Raw genomic sequence first — 16001 nt, 5'->3', positions numbered from 1 at the left:
TTATTCCAGGGTCATTTCACTTCAGGGTTATATTTCACGACCCCATAGGGCACCCAAGAAGTTTCACGATATTCTGATGTGTAGTTTCAAAATAAAAGCCCACCAATTATTCAAATCAATAATAAAAATAAAATTCATAATCCTGCTATGAATTGAGCCTGGAATAACAGGTCATTTTCTTTTAAATTTAATCAAAAATCATATTTAATATGTCTCATATTTGAATGTTTGGTGGGCTTTTATTTTGAAACTACACATCAGAATGTCCTGAAACTTCTTGGGTGACCCTATGGGGTCGTGAACTATAATCGTGATATAAATTGAGCCTGGAATAACAGGGCAATTCCTTTTAAATTTAATCCACAATCATACGCAATATGTCTCATATTTGAATCTTTGGTGGGCTTTTATTTTGAAATTACACATCAGAATACCATGAAAGTTCTTGGTTGACCCTATGGGGTTGTGAACTATAACCCTGAAGTGAAATGACCCTGGAATAACAGGGCATTTCCTTTTAAATTGGATCCAAAATCATACGTAATATGTGTAATATTTCAATATCTAGTGGGCTCTTAATTTGAAACTACACATCAGAATGTCCTGAAACTTCTTGGGTGACCCTATGGGATCATGAACTATAACCCTGAAGTGATGAGCCTGGAATAACAGGGCTTTTTTTTTTAATTGAATCCAAATCTTATGTGACATGTCTCATATTTGAATCCTAGGTGGGCTTTTATTTTGAAAGTAAATATCACAACTGCCGTACACTTCCTTTGATAGTATTTGCTTTTATTGACTGATTATTATTTTATTGTCTTTTGGTATGTACCCAACGAATGCTTTTAATTTGAAACTAGTTCTGAGACGCTATTACCGTAATGGCTAGTATAAACAGGTACAGCAAAAAACTGGGTCGGCTGGCTTGACCGCCGATCTCGATGGGTCGGCTGGCTTGACCGCAGTCTGAATGCACTGTGCGTACATTTTTTCACGGCATTTTCCCCCCTTCCATATTACAAAAATCAAAAATAGCTTGTGTGACAACTAGTTGCTGACTTCTGAAACATGCTTTGCGCAGCAAAGAGAGCCGACATTATCTCATTCTGTATAATGTTTCATTGATTGGCATGCACTCTCTATGTTGTGTGTGAAAGACTGACACGCACACGTGTTGCTTCAGAACGTACACTGCATTTTTTACTTCAGTCTCATGTGTCGATCAACACTTCCTTGTTTTACAATGCGCGCATTACACGTCACGTCGCATCCCACAATAATCCCACAGTCTCTTAAAGGAACCGTGACCACTATTTAGCAACATACAGCAAACCCATGTATCACAGTGTGACCATGTTATTAGAACATAACATTATTAGAACATAACATTTTCCTCCCCCCACGAAAAAGCAAACAGCATACCACCCCAACTAACAACCAACCCAAACATTCGTCAAGAAAACTGAACATCTAATCAAGATATCAAAATGTACTAGGCAAGAATCTGTGAAGACAACCGCTAGACTAAACATGGTAATTCGTGACATAGTCCTGCAAGGCAACAGGCCGAGCCCTGGCCCGCACCGGCCTCGGGTCCGGCACCACAACCTCCTGGCGTGGAGCTGCGGGGGGTGCAACCGGGGCCGGGGGTGGGCCCGGATCAGTGGCCATGTTGTAGGGGTATGGTGACTGGGCTCGTGCCGTGGCCAAGTGCTCAGAGAGGGGTGCCGGGACTTTCCTCAGCCTACTAGCATGCCACCGTGATCCGTCGTCGAGCAGAAATGTGGCGGGGCCAAGAAGGCGACTGATCTGTCTGGGTTGGGACCAGAACAAGGCCAACTTGTTGTGTCGCTGCGGCCGTCGAGCCCTGACCCAGTCTGAGACCTGAAGGGACGGTGGCCTCGCCCTGCACTTCTTGTCCACCCTTTCCCTCGTCTCCTGCTGCCGTGCAGCAACAGTCTCTCGGATTCGGGCCAGGGAGGGCATGGGAAAATCACTATTTGGTGCTCGGAGCCTGTGTAATGGCAGTCCCAATTCTCGTCCGAGCATCAGAAACGCTGGTGACACAAGCGTGGTGGAGTGATGGCTTGCTCTGTAGTGCAGCAAGGTCTGGTTGAGTGCCTCCTCGAATGCACAGCCTTGGGCCAGGTGTGCACGAATCCCGTTCTTCAGTGTTGCATTAAAACGCTCTACTCCACCGTTGGCCTGTGGGTGGTAAAAAGCGGTTCGGATGTGCTTGACACTCCTGCTGGAAAGAAAGTCAGAGAACTCCGCAGACGTCATCTGCGGGCCATTATCTGTTGTTATGGCCCGAGGCACGCCCCAGCGGGCAAAGAGGCCATCCAGTATCCGAACCATGACGTGCGACGTCACCGTCCCCACTGGCACAACCTCCGGCCACTTAGAGTGGAGGTCGTAAACGACCACCAGGAAGCGCTGGTGGTGGGGAACACCGCGGCCATGGATTTCCCCACAGATGTCCAGCTGTACATGTTCCCAGGGACGTGAAGGCCAGGGGAGCGGTTGCAGGGGAGGGGTTGAAGGGGGTCCGGTTTTTCCACTGAGGAGGCATGCTGAGCAGTCCTGGACCAGATGTTCAATATCGCGGTCGATGGCTGGCCACCACACCAACTCACGGCACCGCTGCTTGAGTTTCACGATTCCCAGGTGACCCTCATGTGCCATTGACAGGACACGTGCACGCAAAGTGTTTGGGACGACGGTGCAGAGCCCCCTCGAGACACACGTGTCTGCCCAGCAGGAGAGCTCATCTTTCACCCGAGCAAACGGTTTCAACTCTTCCGGGATGTGGGACGGCCAGCCGTTTCTGATGTAGGTGCACAGCTTGGATAGTATCGGGTCTCGTCCTGATTCAGTGTTCAGTTCCTCCAGTGTGACTACTGGCTGCAATGGTGCATAGAGCGCTTGGATGAGAGCTGGTTCTTCATCGTGTGATGGTACAGAAGGGTTTGGGGCTGCGATGGAGCGAGAAAGGAGATCTGCCACCACGTTTTCCCTGCCCGGCGTGAAGATGAGGTCATAGTGGTACTGGTGGAGGCGTTGTGAGGGCCTGGTGGTCCGTCCTGATGGTGAAATGACGGCCATAGACATACATGTGCCACCTCTCGCACGCCCACACACAGGCCAATGCTTCACGTTCACCCACGGAGTACCGCTGCTCAGTGGGTGTCAGGGCCCGAGATGCGAAGGCGATTGGCCTCTCCGTGCCGTCATGAAGCTGCGACAGGACAGCTCCAACTGCAGCAGTGGAGGCGTCGCAGGTGATGAAGGTTGGGCTCGAGAGGCTGAAATGGGCGAGGACTGGAGGTGAGGTTAATTGTTTTTTCAGCATGAAAAATGACTCAGAGCACTGTGGTGACCAAGCCCACGGCTCCTCCTTCGTCAGGAGCTGCCGGAGGGGTGCTGTCGTTTGTGAGTAGTTGGGCAGGAAACGCAAATAATAAGCCGTCATTCCTAGGAACGATGCAACCTGTGTGATGGAGGTTGGTTCAGGGATGCGTTGTATTGCGTCAACATTGGAGGAGAGAGGTGCAATGCCATCAGCTGAGAGGTGGAATCCAATAAAGTCCACAGTCGGTACTGAGAAGAGTCATTTCTCCCCGTTCAGTGTCAGGTGATGTTTGGTGAGGGCCACAAACACTCTGTGTAAGCGGGCATCGTGGGTGGCTTGGTCTGGCCCATGCACCACAATGTCGTCCAGATAAACTGCTGTCCCCGGGACCCCAGCGAGAATTGTAGACATGACCTTTTGGAAGCAGCTGGGGGCAGAGCTAAGACCAAACGGCATGCGTGTGTACCTGAACACCCCAGCGTGTGTCACAAATGCTGTCAGGTCCCGGCTGGCCGGGTGAAGGGGAACTTGCAGGTAGCCCTGGCGTAAATCCAACTTTGTGAAGACCATTGATCCATGGAAAAGAGAGGTGAGCTCCTCAGCTGTAGGTAAAGGATATTTGTCTGGAATGACAGCTTTGTTGACCTGTCGCAGATCCACACAGACCCGGAGGCCCCCTGACTTTTTCTGTGCGACCACCAGGTTTGAGATCCAAGGTGCTGCATTTATTGGCTCGATGATGCCCTCTTCTAGCAGGGAAGTGAGCTCTGCAGTGACGCCCTCCCGGAAGGTGAGTGGCAGGCGCCTGAGGGGCTGCATAACTGGTGTCACGGCAGGGTCAACCAGGGGCCGATGAGTGAATGCTGTCAAGCGGCCCAGGCCGTCGAACAGCGCTGGCCACTGCTGGTGCATCGTTGGGAAGACCTGCATTATAGCTCTTCCACTATTGTCCATCAGAGAGAAGCCCAGTGCAATGAAGAGATCGAGGCCAAGAAGGTTGGTTCCCCGCTGTGCCACATGAAAAGGGAAGGAGGGAAGGTGTATCGTACCATAGCGGACAGGCAGGTCAATTGTGCCCCCAAGCTCGATGGCAGAATTTGCATATCCCCGCAAGCTTGTGGATGGGGGTCCCAGTGGCATGCGGGAAAAGAATTTCCTGTATGTGGCCAAATTGAGGAGCGACGCTGCAGCCGCGGTGTCCAGGATGAGTGGCACGCTTACCTCCCCCAGCCGCACTGTGCAAGTTTTGAACGATACTCGTGTAGAACGGATATTACTAATTTCTGTGTATCCGGAAGTGGACTGAGGAAGCCGGCGCTGCCGTGCTGCATTGGTTGGAGCTGAACGACACACTTTAGCAAAGTGGTTTAATCTAGAACAGTTTCTGCAAACCTGTCCACGGGCAGGGCACTGTGATGCTCTTGTAGCATGAGAACTGGATCCACAGTTGCCGCAATTGCGTCTGGAGCCCACAGTGGGGCGCTGTCTATTCATTTGTTGCACAGGCAGGCTGTCACCGCTATCAGTGGGCGGGAAAAACTGTGACGTTTCTGTGCGCTGCAGCTGTTGCGCTAACGCTGTGTGGTGAGCAGGGCTGGTCAGCAGAGTAGAGCATTCTAGAGCACATTCCACTTGCAACGCTATTTTGATTGCATCAGTCAGTGACAAATCATCAGGTTCCATAAGCAGTTTTTCCCGTGTCTTGTCACATGACGTGCCTTCTATCAGCTGGTCTCTGATCATTTGGTCATGCAATGCTCCATACTCACAGGCTCGTGCCAGCTCACGTAGGTCAGCTAAAAAAGTCTGTATGGACTCGCCGGGTCGTTGGTGGCGCTTCCTGAGTCTGTACCATCGTATCAGGACACGTTGTTTCCCAGAGAAATGGTCCGTCAGCAGCTTGACTGTATCCTCGAAAGCTGATGCTGAGCCGAGCGCTCCAAGAACACGCTGGCCCTCGGTACCAAGGCAGTGGACGAGGATAGCGGTCTTTCGCTTGTCAGGAAGCTCGTCGTCGGAGAATCCGAGCGCATCAACATAGGCATTAAAACCTGTCAGCCACCGTGTCCATGGCACTGCGGGTTCCCCGGGTACCGCGAGAAACACTTTGGGTGGGGGAAGGCTAACTCCAGCCATCCTTGTCGCCAAATGTTGTGTGTGAAAGACTGACACGCACACGTGTTGCTTCAGAACGTACACTGCATTTTTTACTTCAGTCTCATGTGTCGATCAACACTTCCTTGTTTTACAATGCGCGCGCATTACACGTCACGTCGCATCCCACAATAATCCCACAGTCTCTTAAAGGAACCGTAACCACTATTTAGCAACATACAGCAAACCCATGTATCACAGTGTGACCATGTTATTAGAACATAACATTATTAGAACATAACACTCTAGTCTAGAATATTTGTAGACATTAAAAATGCAACGTTCCATTCATTCATTATCATTCAAACGCAGAGGCTGGGCATTGACACACGGCTATTGCTGACCCTATTAGGAGAGCTTGGTCTAGATCCTGCCAATATTGTTGGGCAGGATGATGTAGGCTATAGGGCATTTTACGCTGCCAAGCCGGTTCGGTCGCAGCTTGGCACGCCCAGCGATTTCACCTTCTTATCTCAAGTTTCTTGTGTAAAACCGAGGGGGTCAACCCCCGGTCGTCACGGTGCGGGGTTTCTTGATTCACTGGAGAAGGCGGGGCTGCGCAGTCTAGACCTCTTTAGAATAATTTGTATTATTGTATACTCCCGAATGTTTTAATTTTTTTATGAATGAAGACACCCGCATGCAATAATGAGTTCACGTCTGAGTGTAGACTACAAACGCGATTAACGAACAGGGATGTTCGTTACTGTCTAGACACGGTCCAATAAATAGTGAACTTCATAGCCTCACTGAAGCGCCTACAGTGCTTAATGCAAACAATCGCAACAAAAAACACCTGCAGAAATTATCCGACAGCCGCTGATCTCAGCATGATTCATGTCTACAGTAGCCTATGTCTTCTGTCATTGATCAATATGAGGACATTTTAACCACGATGGTTGAATTAAAATCAGAGGGAGACAGTGCGGCTCGAAAGCGACCTCCCACACAAGAGCAATGGAATCATTTGATTTTATTATATGCCTTGTGACGTGGCGATTGATCGCTACATTTCGGCTGCGCATTTATTTTTGCAATTTTAAATAGCTGCAATAAATTATGTTGTTGACTTCTAACATGTCTCTATCTTTGCTGTTTAAATCTAACAGTAGTCTATGAGTAATATATCGGCGGTAACCACTGGTTTTGGTTGCGAATTTGTGCCAACTGGGCATTCCGTGGTATTGGATGTGTTTTAATAAAACACATCCAATACACGGAATGTCCACTGGTGACGCCACTGAGGCTATAGTAGGCTAACAATGTTCTTAGCATCCTACGAGTACCCCTGGAGTCCTCGTTAGGTACGTTTGTTACAAACGATGCTTTCGGGAAACGGGGCCCAGGTCAATCTAGGCTTATGTGAGGAGACATAAGCCTAATTCATGATTTTTTTTTTTTACAATAGCGCCACCTTTAAGTGCAGTACCACAAATTTGAAGAGTTTTCGACTTACGGTGTAGGCTGCAGTATGACTTTTACAGAAATGAGGGGAAAAAAAACCTTACAAAAACCATAGGGACCAATATACTTCCAACCGGAAGTATATTGGTCCCCCTCCAACCGGAAGTATATTGTGTAAATGAGGCACGTTGTTGTTACTGTTTCGTTTTTCGTCGAATATGTGAGATCTTATATTCTTTAAATAAATCACATTGCCCAAATCGATTTTTTTTTGTCATCAGATAGTCATCACAAATGAGGAAAATTAGGAGATCAGTTTGGTTTTCCGTTATTTGACACACCATTGAATATATCAATTAAATATTGCACTTATGAAATTGAGTTAAAATTGCCCATAATATAAAAAAAGGAATGGATAATGGTGTAATTAGAACCATTTAGGCTCCATAAATATTGACAAGCGTTCAACATGACTCTATGGCCCGTAAACTCGATGAGGGGCGGAGCCTCCACCTCCATGACGTGATACAGGTAGGCGACCCTGAAGCCGTCTGCCTGAGGTTAGGGTGGGGTGTTGTTGGGTTTTAAGTATCGAAGTTAAAAGACCGCCACTGCCTCGGATTCTTTAGTGAGGCTTAACACTCCTTGACTTTATTTGAACAGCATGGCCGTGATAACAACATTGGTGTTGTTGAGTTGGATTACGATAACAAACGCGATTCCAGGTAGGTCTTGTCAGACTCCTTTGTCTACTTCCTATATGATCTTTTATTATGGTCCTCCGCGTCGCTACGTCCCGTAGAGACGGCTCGCTTTTTTACTCACACAATTACCGAGGCTCAATACGTCTTCATTTAATGAACGTCTTTGATTCAATCGTTGTCTGCCTAAAATTGTTAGGTCGTCACCTGTAGTAGGTAGGATATTATAGAAAGGGAGCTGGGTAATCATTGTAAGTCTTTCCAATAGGAACTGGACGGGGCTTGGTTGGACGTGTGGATCCTGAAGATTCGGGAATGATCAAAGTGGACAAGGCGACTTCAGACGTCCTGCAGAGTGGTCTGACCACCGTCTTCCTCCCTATCGTCTACATCTTTGTATTTGCCGTAGCGCTGCCCGCCAACGCCATGGCTATCTGGGTTTTCGTATTCAGGACTAAGAAGAAGCACCCCTCCTCTATTTACATGGCCAACTTGGCCTTGTCGGACCTGCTGTTTGTCATTTGGATCCCACTTAAAATCTCCTACCATCTGAACGGCAACGACTGGATCTACGGAGAGGCCATGTGTAAGCTGTACGTGAGCTTCTTCTACGGCAACATGTACTGCTCCGTGCTGTTCATCGCCTCTCTGAGCATGCAGAGGTACTGGGTGGTGGCCCACCCTCTGTCCCAGCAGCGCAAGAACAACAAGATGGCAGTCATCGTGTGTGCATGCATCTGGGCCTTCATCTGGCTCAGCACCACGCCCCTGTATCTGTATGAGCACACGGCACGTCTTGCCGACCCCAACATCACCACCTGCCATGACGTCAGCGTGATCCATGACAGCAAGGACCCCTTCCCCTCGGTCCAGTACCCGTACTACTACTTCATGTTCACAGCGCTGGTGGTGTTCCTGGTGCCCTGCGTGCTCATCGTGGTGGCCTACGTCCGACTGCTGCGCTCGCTGGACAGCAGCATGGGGGACGGCGCCGCCGGCAAGAATCGGCGGCGGGCGGTGCTGCTGATCGCCACGGTGCTGCTCACCTTCCTGCTGTGCTTCCTGCCCAGCAACATCATGCTGGTGGTGCACTACTCGCTACTGAAGGACGGCTCGGAAAACAACTTTTATGCCTTCTACATCACGGCGCTGTGCCTGAGCAGCCTCAACAGCTGCCTGGACCCCTTCATCTACTACTTTGTGTCGGAGGACTTCCGCGACCACGTCAAGAACACACTGCTGTGCCGCAGCAGCCGTACTGTGAAGCGGATGCGCGTGTCGTTCAGCTCCATGAAGTACTCCCGCAAGAGCCAGGCGTACGTGTCAGACTCGGGGAACACTCAGAGCAGCAGCTGCTGAAGGAGGAACCAAGAGACTGACCCGGGTCATTACCCTGACCTGGACCCTGGTCCTAACCCCGATTATGACCCTGACCCAGATCCTAATCATCTATTAACACGTTGTTGTTGTTGTTATTTCGGGGACTAGAGCTGTGATGACCACGGCGACGTGTGGTTTCAGCGTTGTTTTAGCATGTCTAGGACTGAACTATTATGGTCAATAGAAAGAGCCTGACATCCCTGCACACGCACACGCAAATGAGCCATGATTGTTACCAATGAAGATATGGGATATTTATGTTTTGATGATTCCAGCACCGTCAACAGCAGGCCTGTAACAAGACTGTAAACAGCAGCCAGGACTCTCCATCATTTCACTTTGACCGCATTTTTAGGGGTACAATGTGATATACCCTAATTATTTATTTGTACTTGGCTATCTTTTTCGTTTTAATGAAATACTGGAAGGCTTCAAAAGATTATATTCATTTCTGCTTGTTTTATGTCTATTTAGTTTGGGCCCTTCCTTTGCGTCAGCAGTCCCATCGGGAACGCGACTTTGATGCGTCTAATAAATACTAAACTAAATACTACTAAATACTAAACAAAATGATGACATCAGAGGGCTGTGGTTTCAATGAAACTATAGTCCCTATTAAGCAACAGCAGATATGTTATGGCGTGAGTCACTGAACAAATATTCTAAGTGTCTGCAGAATGATGACAGCGTTTGTAGTTTTCCTAAGATGGTAATGTTGTCAAGGAATCCCTGGAATGTTTGGGGGCTGGGGTTGGGATCTTTTCATCTGGATTCATGTCCTGTTAACACATACTATTGTTTAGATATGTGCTTCCCTTAGCTCTGAAATGGTTGTGTGATTTGTGTTGAATTTGGATAAGAATTAAACATCCTGTTGTCTTAAAACCTTTAAAATAGAATCAGTAAATAGGTGACGTGTTAAAGTAAAACAAGTCTCACTTAAGTTGAGCAAGAAGGAGCAACACACCTTGCCTGCTCCTAACCCCCGCAGCAAGCCTGGCCGTCAGGTGATTCATTGCGACCTAGTTTTGCCTCACCTTTATTGGGTTGCATTTAGTATTCAGTGTGGTGTGGGTAATTAGCAGGACAAGTTAATGTAAGTCAACAAGTCAAATAACAATTCAGTAGCAACAGTACAGGTAGCGTATCTATTCTATCTATTACTGAGAAATTTGCACCGATACTTATTCCTGCCTGTACCTGAATTGGCCAGTTGTGAGCCCTGAGTCATGTGACCCAGCCACCCTGACATTAATTTGCATTTGTTAGGTCTTGTTTGTTGTTGGTGGTAAAGCCATGGAGGTGATTCTGGCTGATGGGTTCCCCTTCCTATATTTTTAGTTTGACCACTTAAATGTAGATATACTATTTAAAGATATTTGGAATTAAAAATAAACCTAAAAAATAAATGAAACGTATCCATATCCAGGAGCAATACCAATGATAAAAAAACGGAATTCTTGGACCATTCTTAAATTGGACCATGAAATTATTTGCAAACACATTGTAGATAAACTCAGAAAGAGCACTGAATAAATTGAAAATTGCTGTCATAATCCTAATTGAAAAACGGGGATGATTAACGGACTTCAATGTTTTGTGAATATATGCGCCCTTGTGTGCGTTCTTGAGGTGTTGGCAGCCATGCCTTAGGTGACCGGTATCGTAGAAACTGGTGGTGGTGATGAGCAGGTAAAAACACTGGGCAGACCAGCACATGATTAATGTGTATACGAGACCCAATGATTGTTATTATATCCTTATAAAACACTCACACACACACACACACACACACACACACACACACACACACACACACACACACAGCGCCTGAATAGGCTGCAGCCTGTATATCTCCCTTCTGCTTGAGGCAACATGTTAAACCAGTCCTGCAGGTTCCAACCAACGGCATCCTAAGGGAAAACAAAGACAGGAATGTGGTCAAAAGAGGTAGGCAGGCAAATAAAGGTCTGAATGACTTTTTTATGCTATATATTGCATGGCTTCAACCACTAGAACACATTTTCTTTCAAATGTACCCATTACGCTCATCGTTGTGTAAAAGATTGTATCGTCTTCTAATTCATTCAATTTAAGATGAAAAAATGAAGGTGAATAAAACTCACAAGTCCGCCATTATGACGATGGTCAAATAAAACCATTTTATTATTGGGCAATACAACTATACAAGTATATCATGCAGCTGCAGGATTGTATATTGATCAAGCCTGTAGCGACCTCTGCTGTCTAAATCGATTAATTTCATATCATGTACTCGATATGTTTAGATGAATCAATTTAGTTCAGCAGTCAAATAATACTGAATAGGTATTCAAATATTTATTTGAGGTTTCAAATATTTTCATCATTATGATAGACAATAGTTTTAACAATTAGATACATTCAAATAAATAGAAGAAATAACACAAGTATATTACACAAGTATATGTTTGTATTAATAATAACAAATACCAACATTAAGTTTATAAATTCATCAATATGCATTATTTTTGACAAACATGTATCACGACAGTGCCTGTTTCATGAATTTTAGAAAGGTTTCTGCTAATGAGAGCTTTTCAAACAGATGTTAGCAAAAGTAAATTAGTATTTTCCCCACACCCCATACTAGCCACCAGGACATCCGTCCATGCATTTTGAGCAAGCAAGACTGCTCACCGCTGATAGGGAGCATAAAGAGTACATGTTTAATGTCTCTCTAGTGACTAAAAAGCTTATACTTGACGAGTAAGATCAAACACAGGGAATATAATTTCCAAAAACAGGTTCCAGTCAGTAATTCTGCTTTTGCTCAAGAGATAGCTTAAAAAACACCAAACACCAAATACAAAAACAACCTGAGAGAATACATACACAAATAACACTGAAACTCAAACATCTCTATGAAAGAGGAGTACATCATTGAAAGGTATGTCAATATGTAAGCTGATTATATGAATCCCTTACCAGACTTATAATCAAAAACAAACCCATTCCTGAAAAAGCGTTAAAGTCAGAGTGTTTGGTAAAAACAACGGAATAGGAAAAGAGCCAAATGGAGGATCATTCATGAGAACCACGAGAACCTACTGAATGTGGTGAGGGGGGGTCTAAAAGGTGATCTAAGGGACAAGGTGGAGCGTCTGTAGTTTAGTCTTTCCTTCCCTTCATCTCCTCCTTTACCTCCTGCTCTGTGCTGAGGGTGGGGGTGGTCCCTGAGAGGGTGCTGCTGGTGGTGGTGGAGGTATTGGTTCCCCCCAGCCAGTCCCAGTGGGAGAAGAAAGGAGCAAAGTTAGTGGCGGGCCTTTGGTGGTGGGCGTCGTGCTTGGGGGCGCCGCCCCACAGGCCGAAGGGCACCAGGCGGTGCATGGCCCAGGGGAAGTCGTAGCCGCAGTGGTCCTCGGTGGACACGTAGATATTGAACACCATGAAGCCCCAGGCGGTGAGGCAGTGGCAACGCAGCAGGACGGGGTCCACCGTGGCCCAGAAGCCCACGCTGAACAGCTCCCAGCCAGACAGGTACTGGGTGACCAGGCTGAATGGCTGGCTGTACTGGTGGTGTACGGCGTGGAACGTCCGGTACAGCCAGGGCACCCTGTGGTGCAGCAGGTGCCACAGGTAGTACTGGAAGTCAAAGACCACGGTGCAGCCCAGGATCCCCAGCAGGAACTCCCAGAGGGTGGGCGCCTGGCGCGGCAGCGCAGTGGCCGGCCACCACAGCCACTGGGCCACTGCAGCCGGGAAGATGTACATGAGGTGGTTGTAGAGCGTCACGCCCAGCGTGGAGCAGACGTGGGCCGAGGTGACGGGGCGCTGCGGGTGCAGCTTGTAGCGGTTGACGCAGGGCCAGGTGGGTGCCAACAGGTCCAGGCCGGTGTACAGCCCCACCAGGACAAAGTAGGTGGACACAGACAGCACCACAGGGAACAGCGGGCTGCGCAGGAGGAGCTGATGGTGCTGCTGGAGGTGGTCCCACACCGGCTGCAGGACCAAGCCCTCGGGGAGCAGGGCGGCGGTCAGGTTGCCGAGGTCCAGCACCCAGGACGGATCGTCCGGGGTGCTGCGGAGCACCCTGCTGCTGCTCATGTCTTGATCCAGCAGCGTCGGCACGCTGTGCTTCACGAGGAGACCTACAGCCAAGAGCCTACAGCCTACAGCCAAGAGCCGACACCCAGCTGCAAAAAGGAAAGAAATAACAGCCTGAAAGTGAATCGATGTTCCTGGAGGTTTCTTTGTGTATGGAGACCAAAAAAAAAAGGAAGCAGATCATCTGGTGTGGCCGGTGCCAAATTGCACGGGCAGCTCGTTAGCTGGTCTTATGTATGGTAAAGCCCCACCCCCCATACCAGCCCACCCCCGTGTCTCAAAAGAAGCGCTCACTAAAGGGCTCTTTCTCATGGCACCAGGACCGCCGCCAGGACTCACAACCCGGGCCACAATAGCTCCCATCTCTGACCCAGATCATGGAGGGAGCGCCTCCACTACTGGGCCTGGTGTTGAGACCTGAGCCGTCACTCTGGAGCTCTTAAGGTCTATGGGATGGTTTACAATTGTTCTTCTTTTCATCCTCTCACCCTTATCTAATGCACACACAAATACACAGACACGCAGGCACCCACACACACAAACACACATGCGCACACACACACACACACACACACACACACACACACACACACACACACACACACACACAGGCACACACATACACACACATGTGCATGCACACACACACACACACACACACACACACACACACACACACACACACTAGTGCACACACATAAACACACATGTGCGTACATACACACACATACAGTCACACACTCGCAGCAGGTTTAGTAATTCTAGTCAGTCTACAAGTCATTAATCATAACACTGTGTCGGAACTGTCACAGCCAGGATCAGTTGAAAAGCGCCGTTCAGCTGATGTAGAGAAGGAAGGCGGTGGCTCCACTGACACACAGAGCCATCATTGTTGAAGCCTGGAAAGCAGCTAATGCCCCCCACTGTTCATGTTCCTATGGTGTGCCATGGAGGAAGTTTATTATTAAGATAATCTTATGATCAAAGTTAATGAATCAATGTTATGAAGATATTATGTAATAAAATGGAATTGCTTTGTGAATATGTAACAAAAATAAATTATGTTATATTTATTGTATATATTGGGAAAGCTTATATTTTGTTAAAGCATTGATTCATTGCATTTTTATTCATTTAATTATTTTATATTATTATTCAACCTCTGAGCGACTACCTATTTAGTCATTTATTAGACGTGTTGATCCACAGCACAGTTCACTGACTTCAGACTCATTCATTAAGGAGGAGGAAGGGGTTAGACAGTACAGAGACAGATCATTAAGGTGGAGGAAGGGGTTAGACAGTACAGAGACAGGTCATTGACGAGCAGGTAGGGGTTAGACAGTTCAGAGACAGGTCATTAAGGAGGAGGTAGGGGTTAGACAGTAGGGAGATAGTTCATTAGAGTGCAGGTAAGGGTTAGACAGCACAAAGACCGTTCATTAAAGAGCAGGTAGGTGTTAGACAGTTAATACAGAGACAGGTCATTATGGAGAAGGTAGGGGTTAGACCAGGAGTCTCAAACTCGCGGCCCGGGGGCCAATTGAGGCCCGCTGGATGATATTTTGTGGCCCCCTACTTGACATCAAAGTTTAGTGTTAGTGCGGCCCGCCCGTTGTTGTCAAACGCACATTTTTGCTGAGTGGCTTGCCATGCTTTTTTATCACTTGTGGTAGGGTGACCAGATGTCCCGGTTTTGCCGGGACAGTCCCAATTTTGAGTTGCGTGTCCTGAGTCCCGACAAAAGCCAAAGGACTCTAAAATGTCCTGGTTTCCACCAACCACTATGAAATGTCCCGTGTTGTCAGCGATTACATAGCCAACATGATCTAATTATAGCCCGATCATTAACTTAGATTGGGTCAGTTGTGCTCCTTTTTTCTGTGGAATACTTGATGCGGCCCAACCTGACCCAGACTCTACCTCCAGCGGCCAGATAAGTTGAGTTTGAGACCCCTGGGTTAGACAGTACAGAGACAGGTCATTATGGAGAAGGTAGGGGTTAGACAGTACAGAGACAGGTCATTAAGGAGCAGGTAGGGGGTTAAACGTTCTTTCTCAACTTACCATGCCGGAATGTTTTGTGTTTGATTGGGGTTTGAACCCAGTACCTTTCTCCTCTGAGTGGACTATCCTGTCCCTCTGCGTTCCTGTACATAGGCCCTATATCTAATTCCTTAGAGTGGAGACTCTTGCTTGTGTGAAGAGCCTTGAGTGAACTGAGTGAGATCATCAAATGGAACAATGACCAAATCCAAGGTGAAACAGGACTTTACCTCTCCATATAGGATCTCCATGCGCAGTGATGGGTGTTATTATTGGTATTGGGTATAGGGTGGTTTATAAGGTTTCATCTACTTTATATCATTTCACAACAGAGTGGAATATTTGATGAGATGGTTGTCATTTATTTTTGGTGTTTTCCCACAACGCCTTCAAAGTTTGCCAGGGAGGTTGAAAATGTTTATTTCAGTAAACAATTTCCTACTATATTATCTGTTCTTAAATTAGGAAACTTAAGTGGCAATTTATATGATTGACTAATAAATAATATATAGGCCTATATATTTTATTTTTTAGTAAAATTAAAAAAGTAAAACAATCAGTAGTAAGCCTGCATGCTGATTGTTTCTACAAATAGCAACAATCCCATTAATTCAATTGCACCCAATACCTGAAATTGTATTTAGAAAATGTTACTCTAGTGCGGGGCAAATCTTCCTTTTCCTTGTATTTACTGCAGAGGGCGTGCAAGACACCACACGGCACTGTGCCCTCTAGGTTATGGCTTAACAGTTTATTCAGCTGCAAAACACCTGGGCGTATGAGAAGTGAATCATGCACAGCATCACCGACCTCATAGAGGGTCAACTCTTCACATCACTAGCGTGTGACCCCCTTGCAAAGCATCACCAGGGCAG

The 16001-nt window shown here is 47.2% G+C and overlaps 2 protein-coding genes across 2 annotated transcripts; one reads left to right on the top strand and one right to left on the bottom strand.

Moving 5' to 3' along the window:
* Nucleotides 1–7455: 7455 nt before the first annotated feature.
* Nucleotides 7456–10950, top strand: f2rl1.2 (coagulation factor II (thrombin) receptor-like 1, tandem duplicate 2). Its single transcript, XM_079734101.1, has 2 exons — nucleotides 7456–7638; nucleotides 7883–10950. Exons 1-2 carry the CDS (start codon nucleotides 7578–7580, stop codon nucleotides 8971–8973), a joined length of 1152 nt encoding a protein of 383 aa, XP_079590227.1. The 5' UTR covers nucleotides 7456–7577; the 3' UTR covers nucleotides 8974–10950.
* Nucleotides 10951–12144: 1194 nt separating this feature from the next.
* Nucleotides 12145–13080, bottom strand: ch25hl2 (cholesterol 25-hydroxylase like 2; the record flags this gene model as incomplete). Its single annotated transcript, XM_079734161.1, has 1 exon — nucleotides 12145–13080. One exon carries the CDS (start codon nucleotides 13078–13080, stop codon nucleotides 12145–12147), a length of 936 nt encoding a protein of 311 aa, XP_079590287.1.
* Nucleotides 13081–16001: the final 2921 nt, after the last annotated feature.

Source organism: Pollachius pollachius (assembly GCF_949987615.1).
Source record: "Pollachius pollachius genome assembly, chromosome: 4".
In the NCBI taxonomy this organism is placed as follows: Eukaryota; Metazoa; Chordata; class Actinopteri; order Gadiformes; family Gadidae; genus Pollachius; species Pollachius pollachius.
This window is presented reverse-complemented; position numbering and strand designations above follow the sequence as displayed.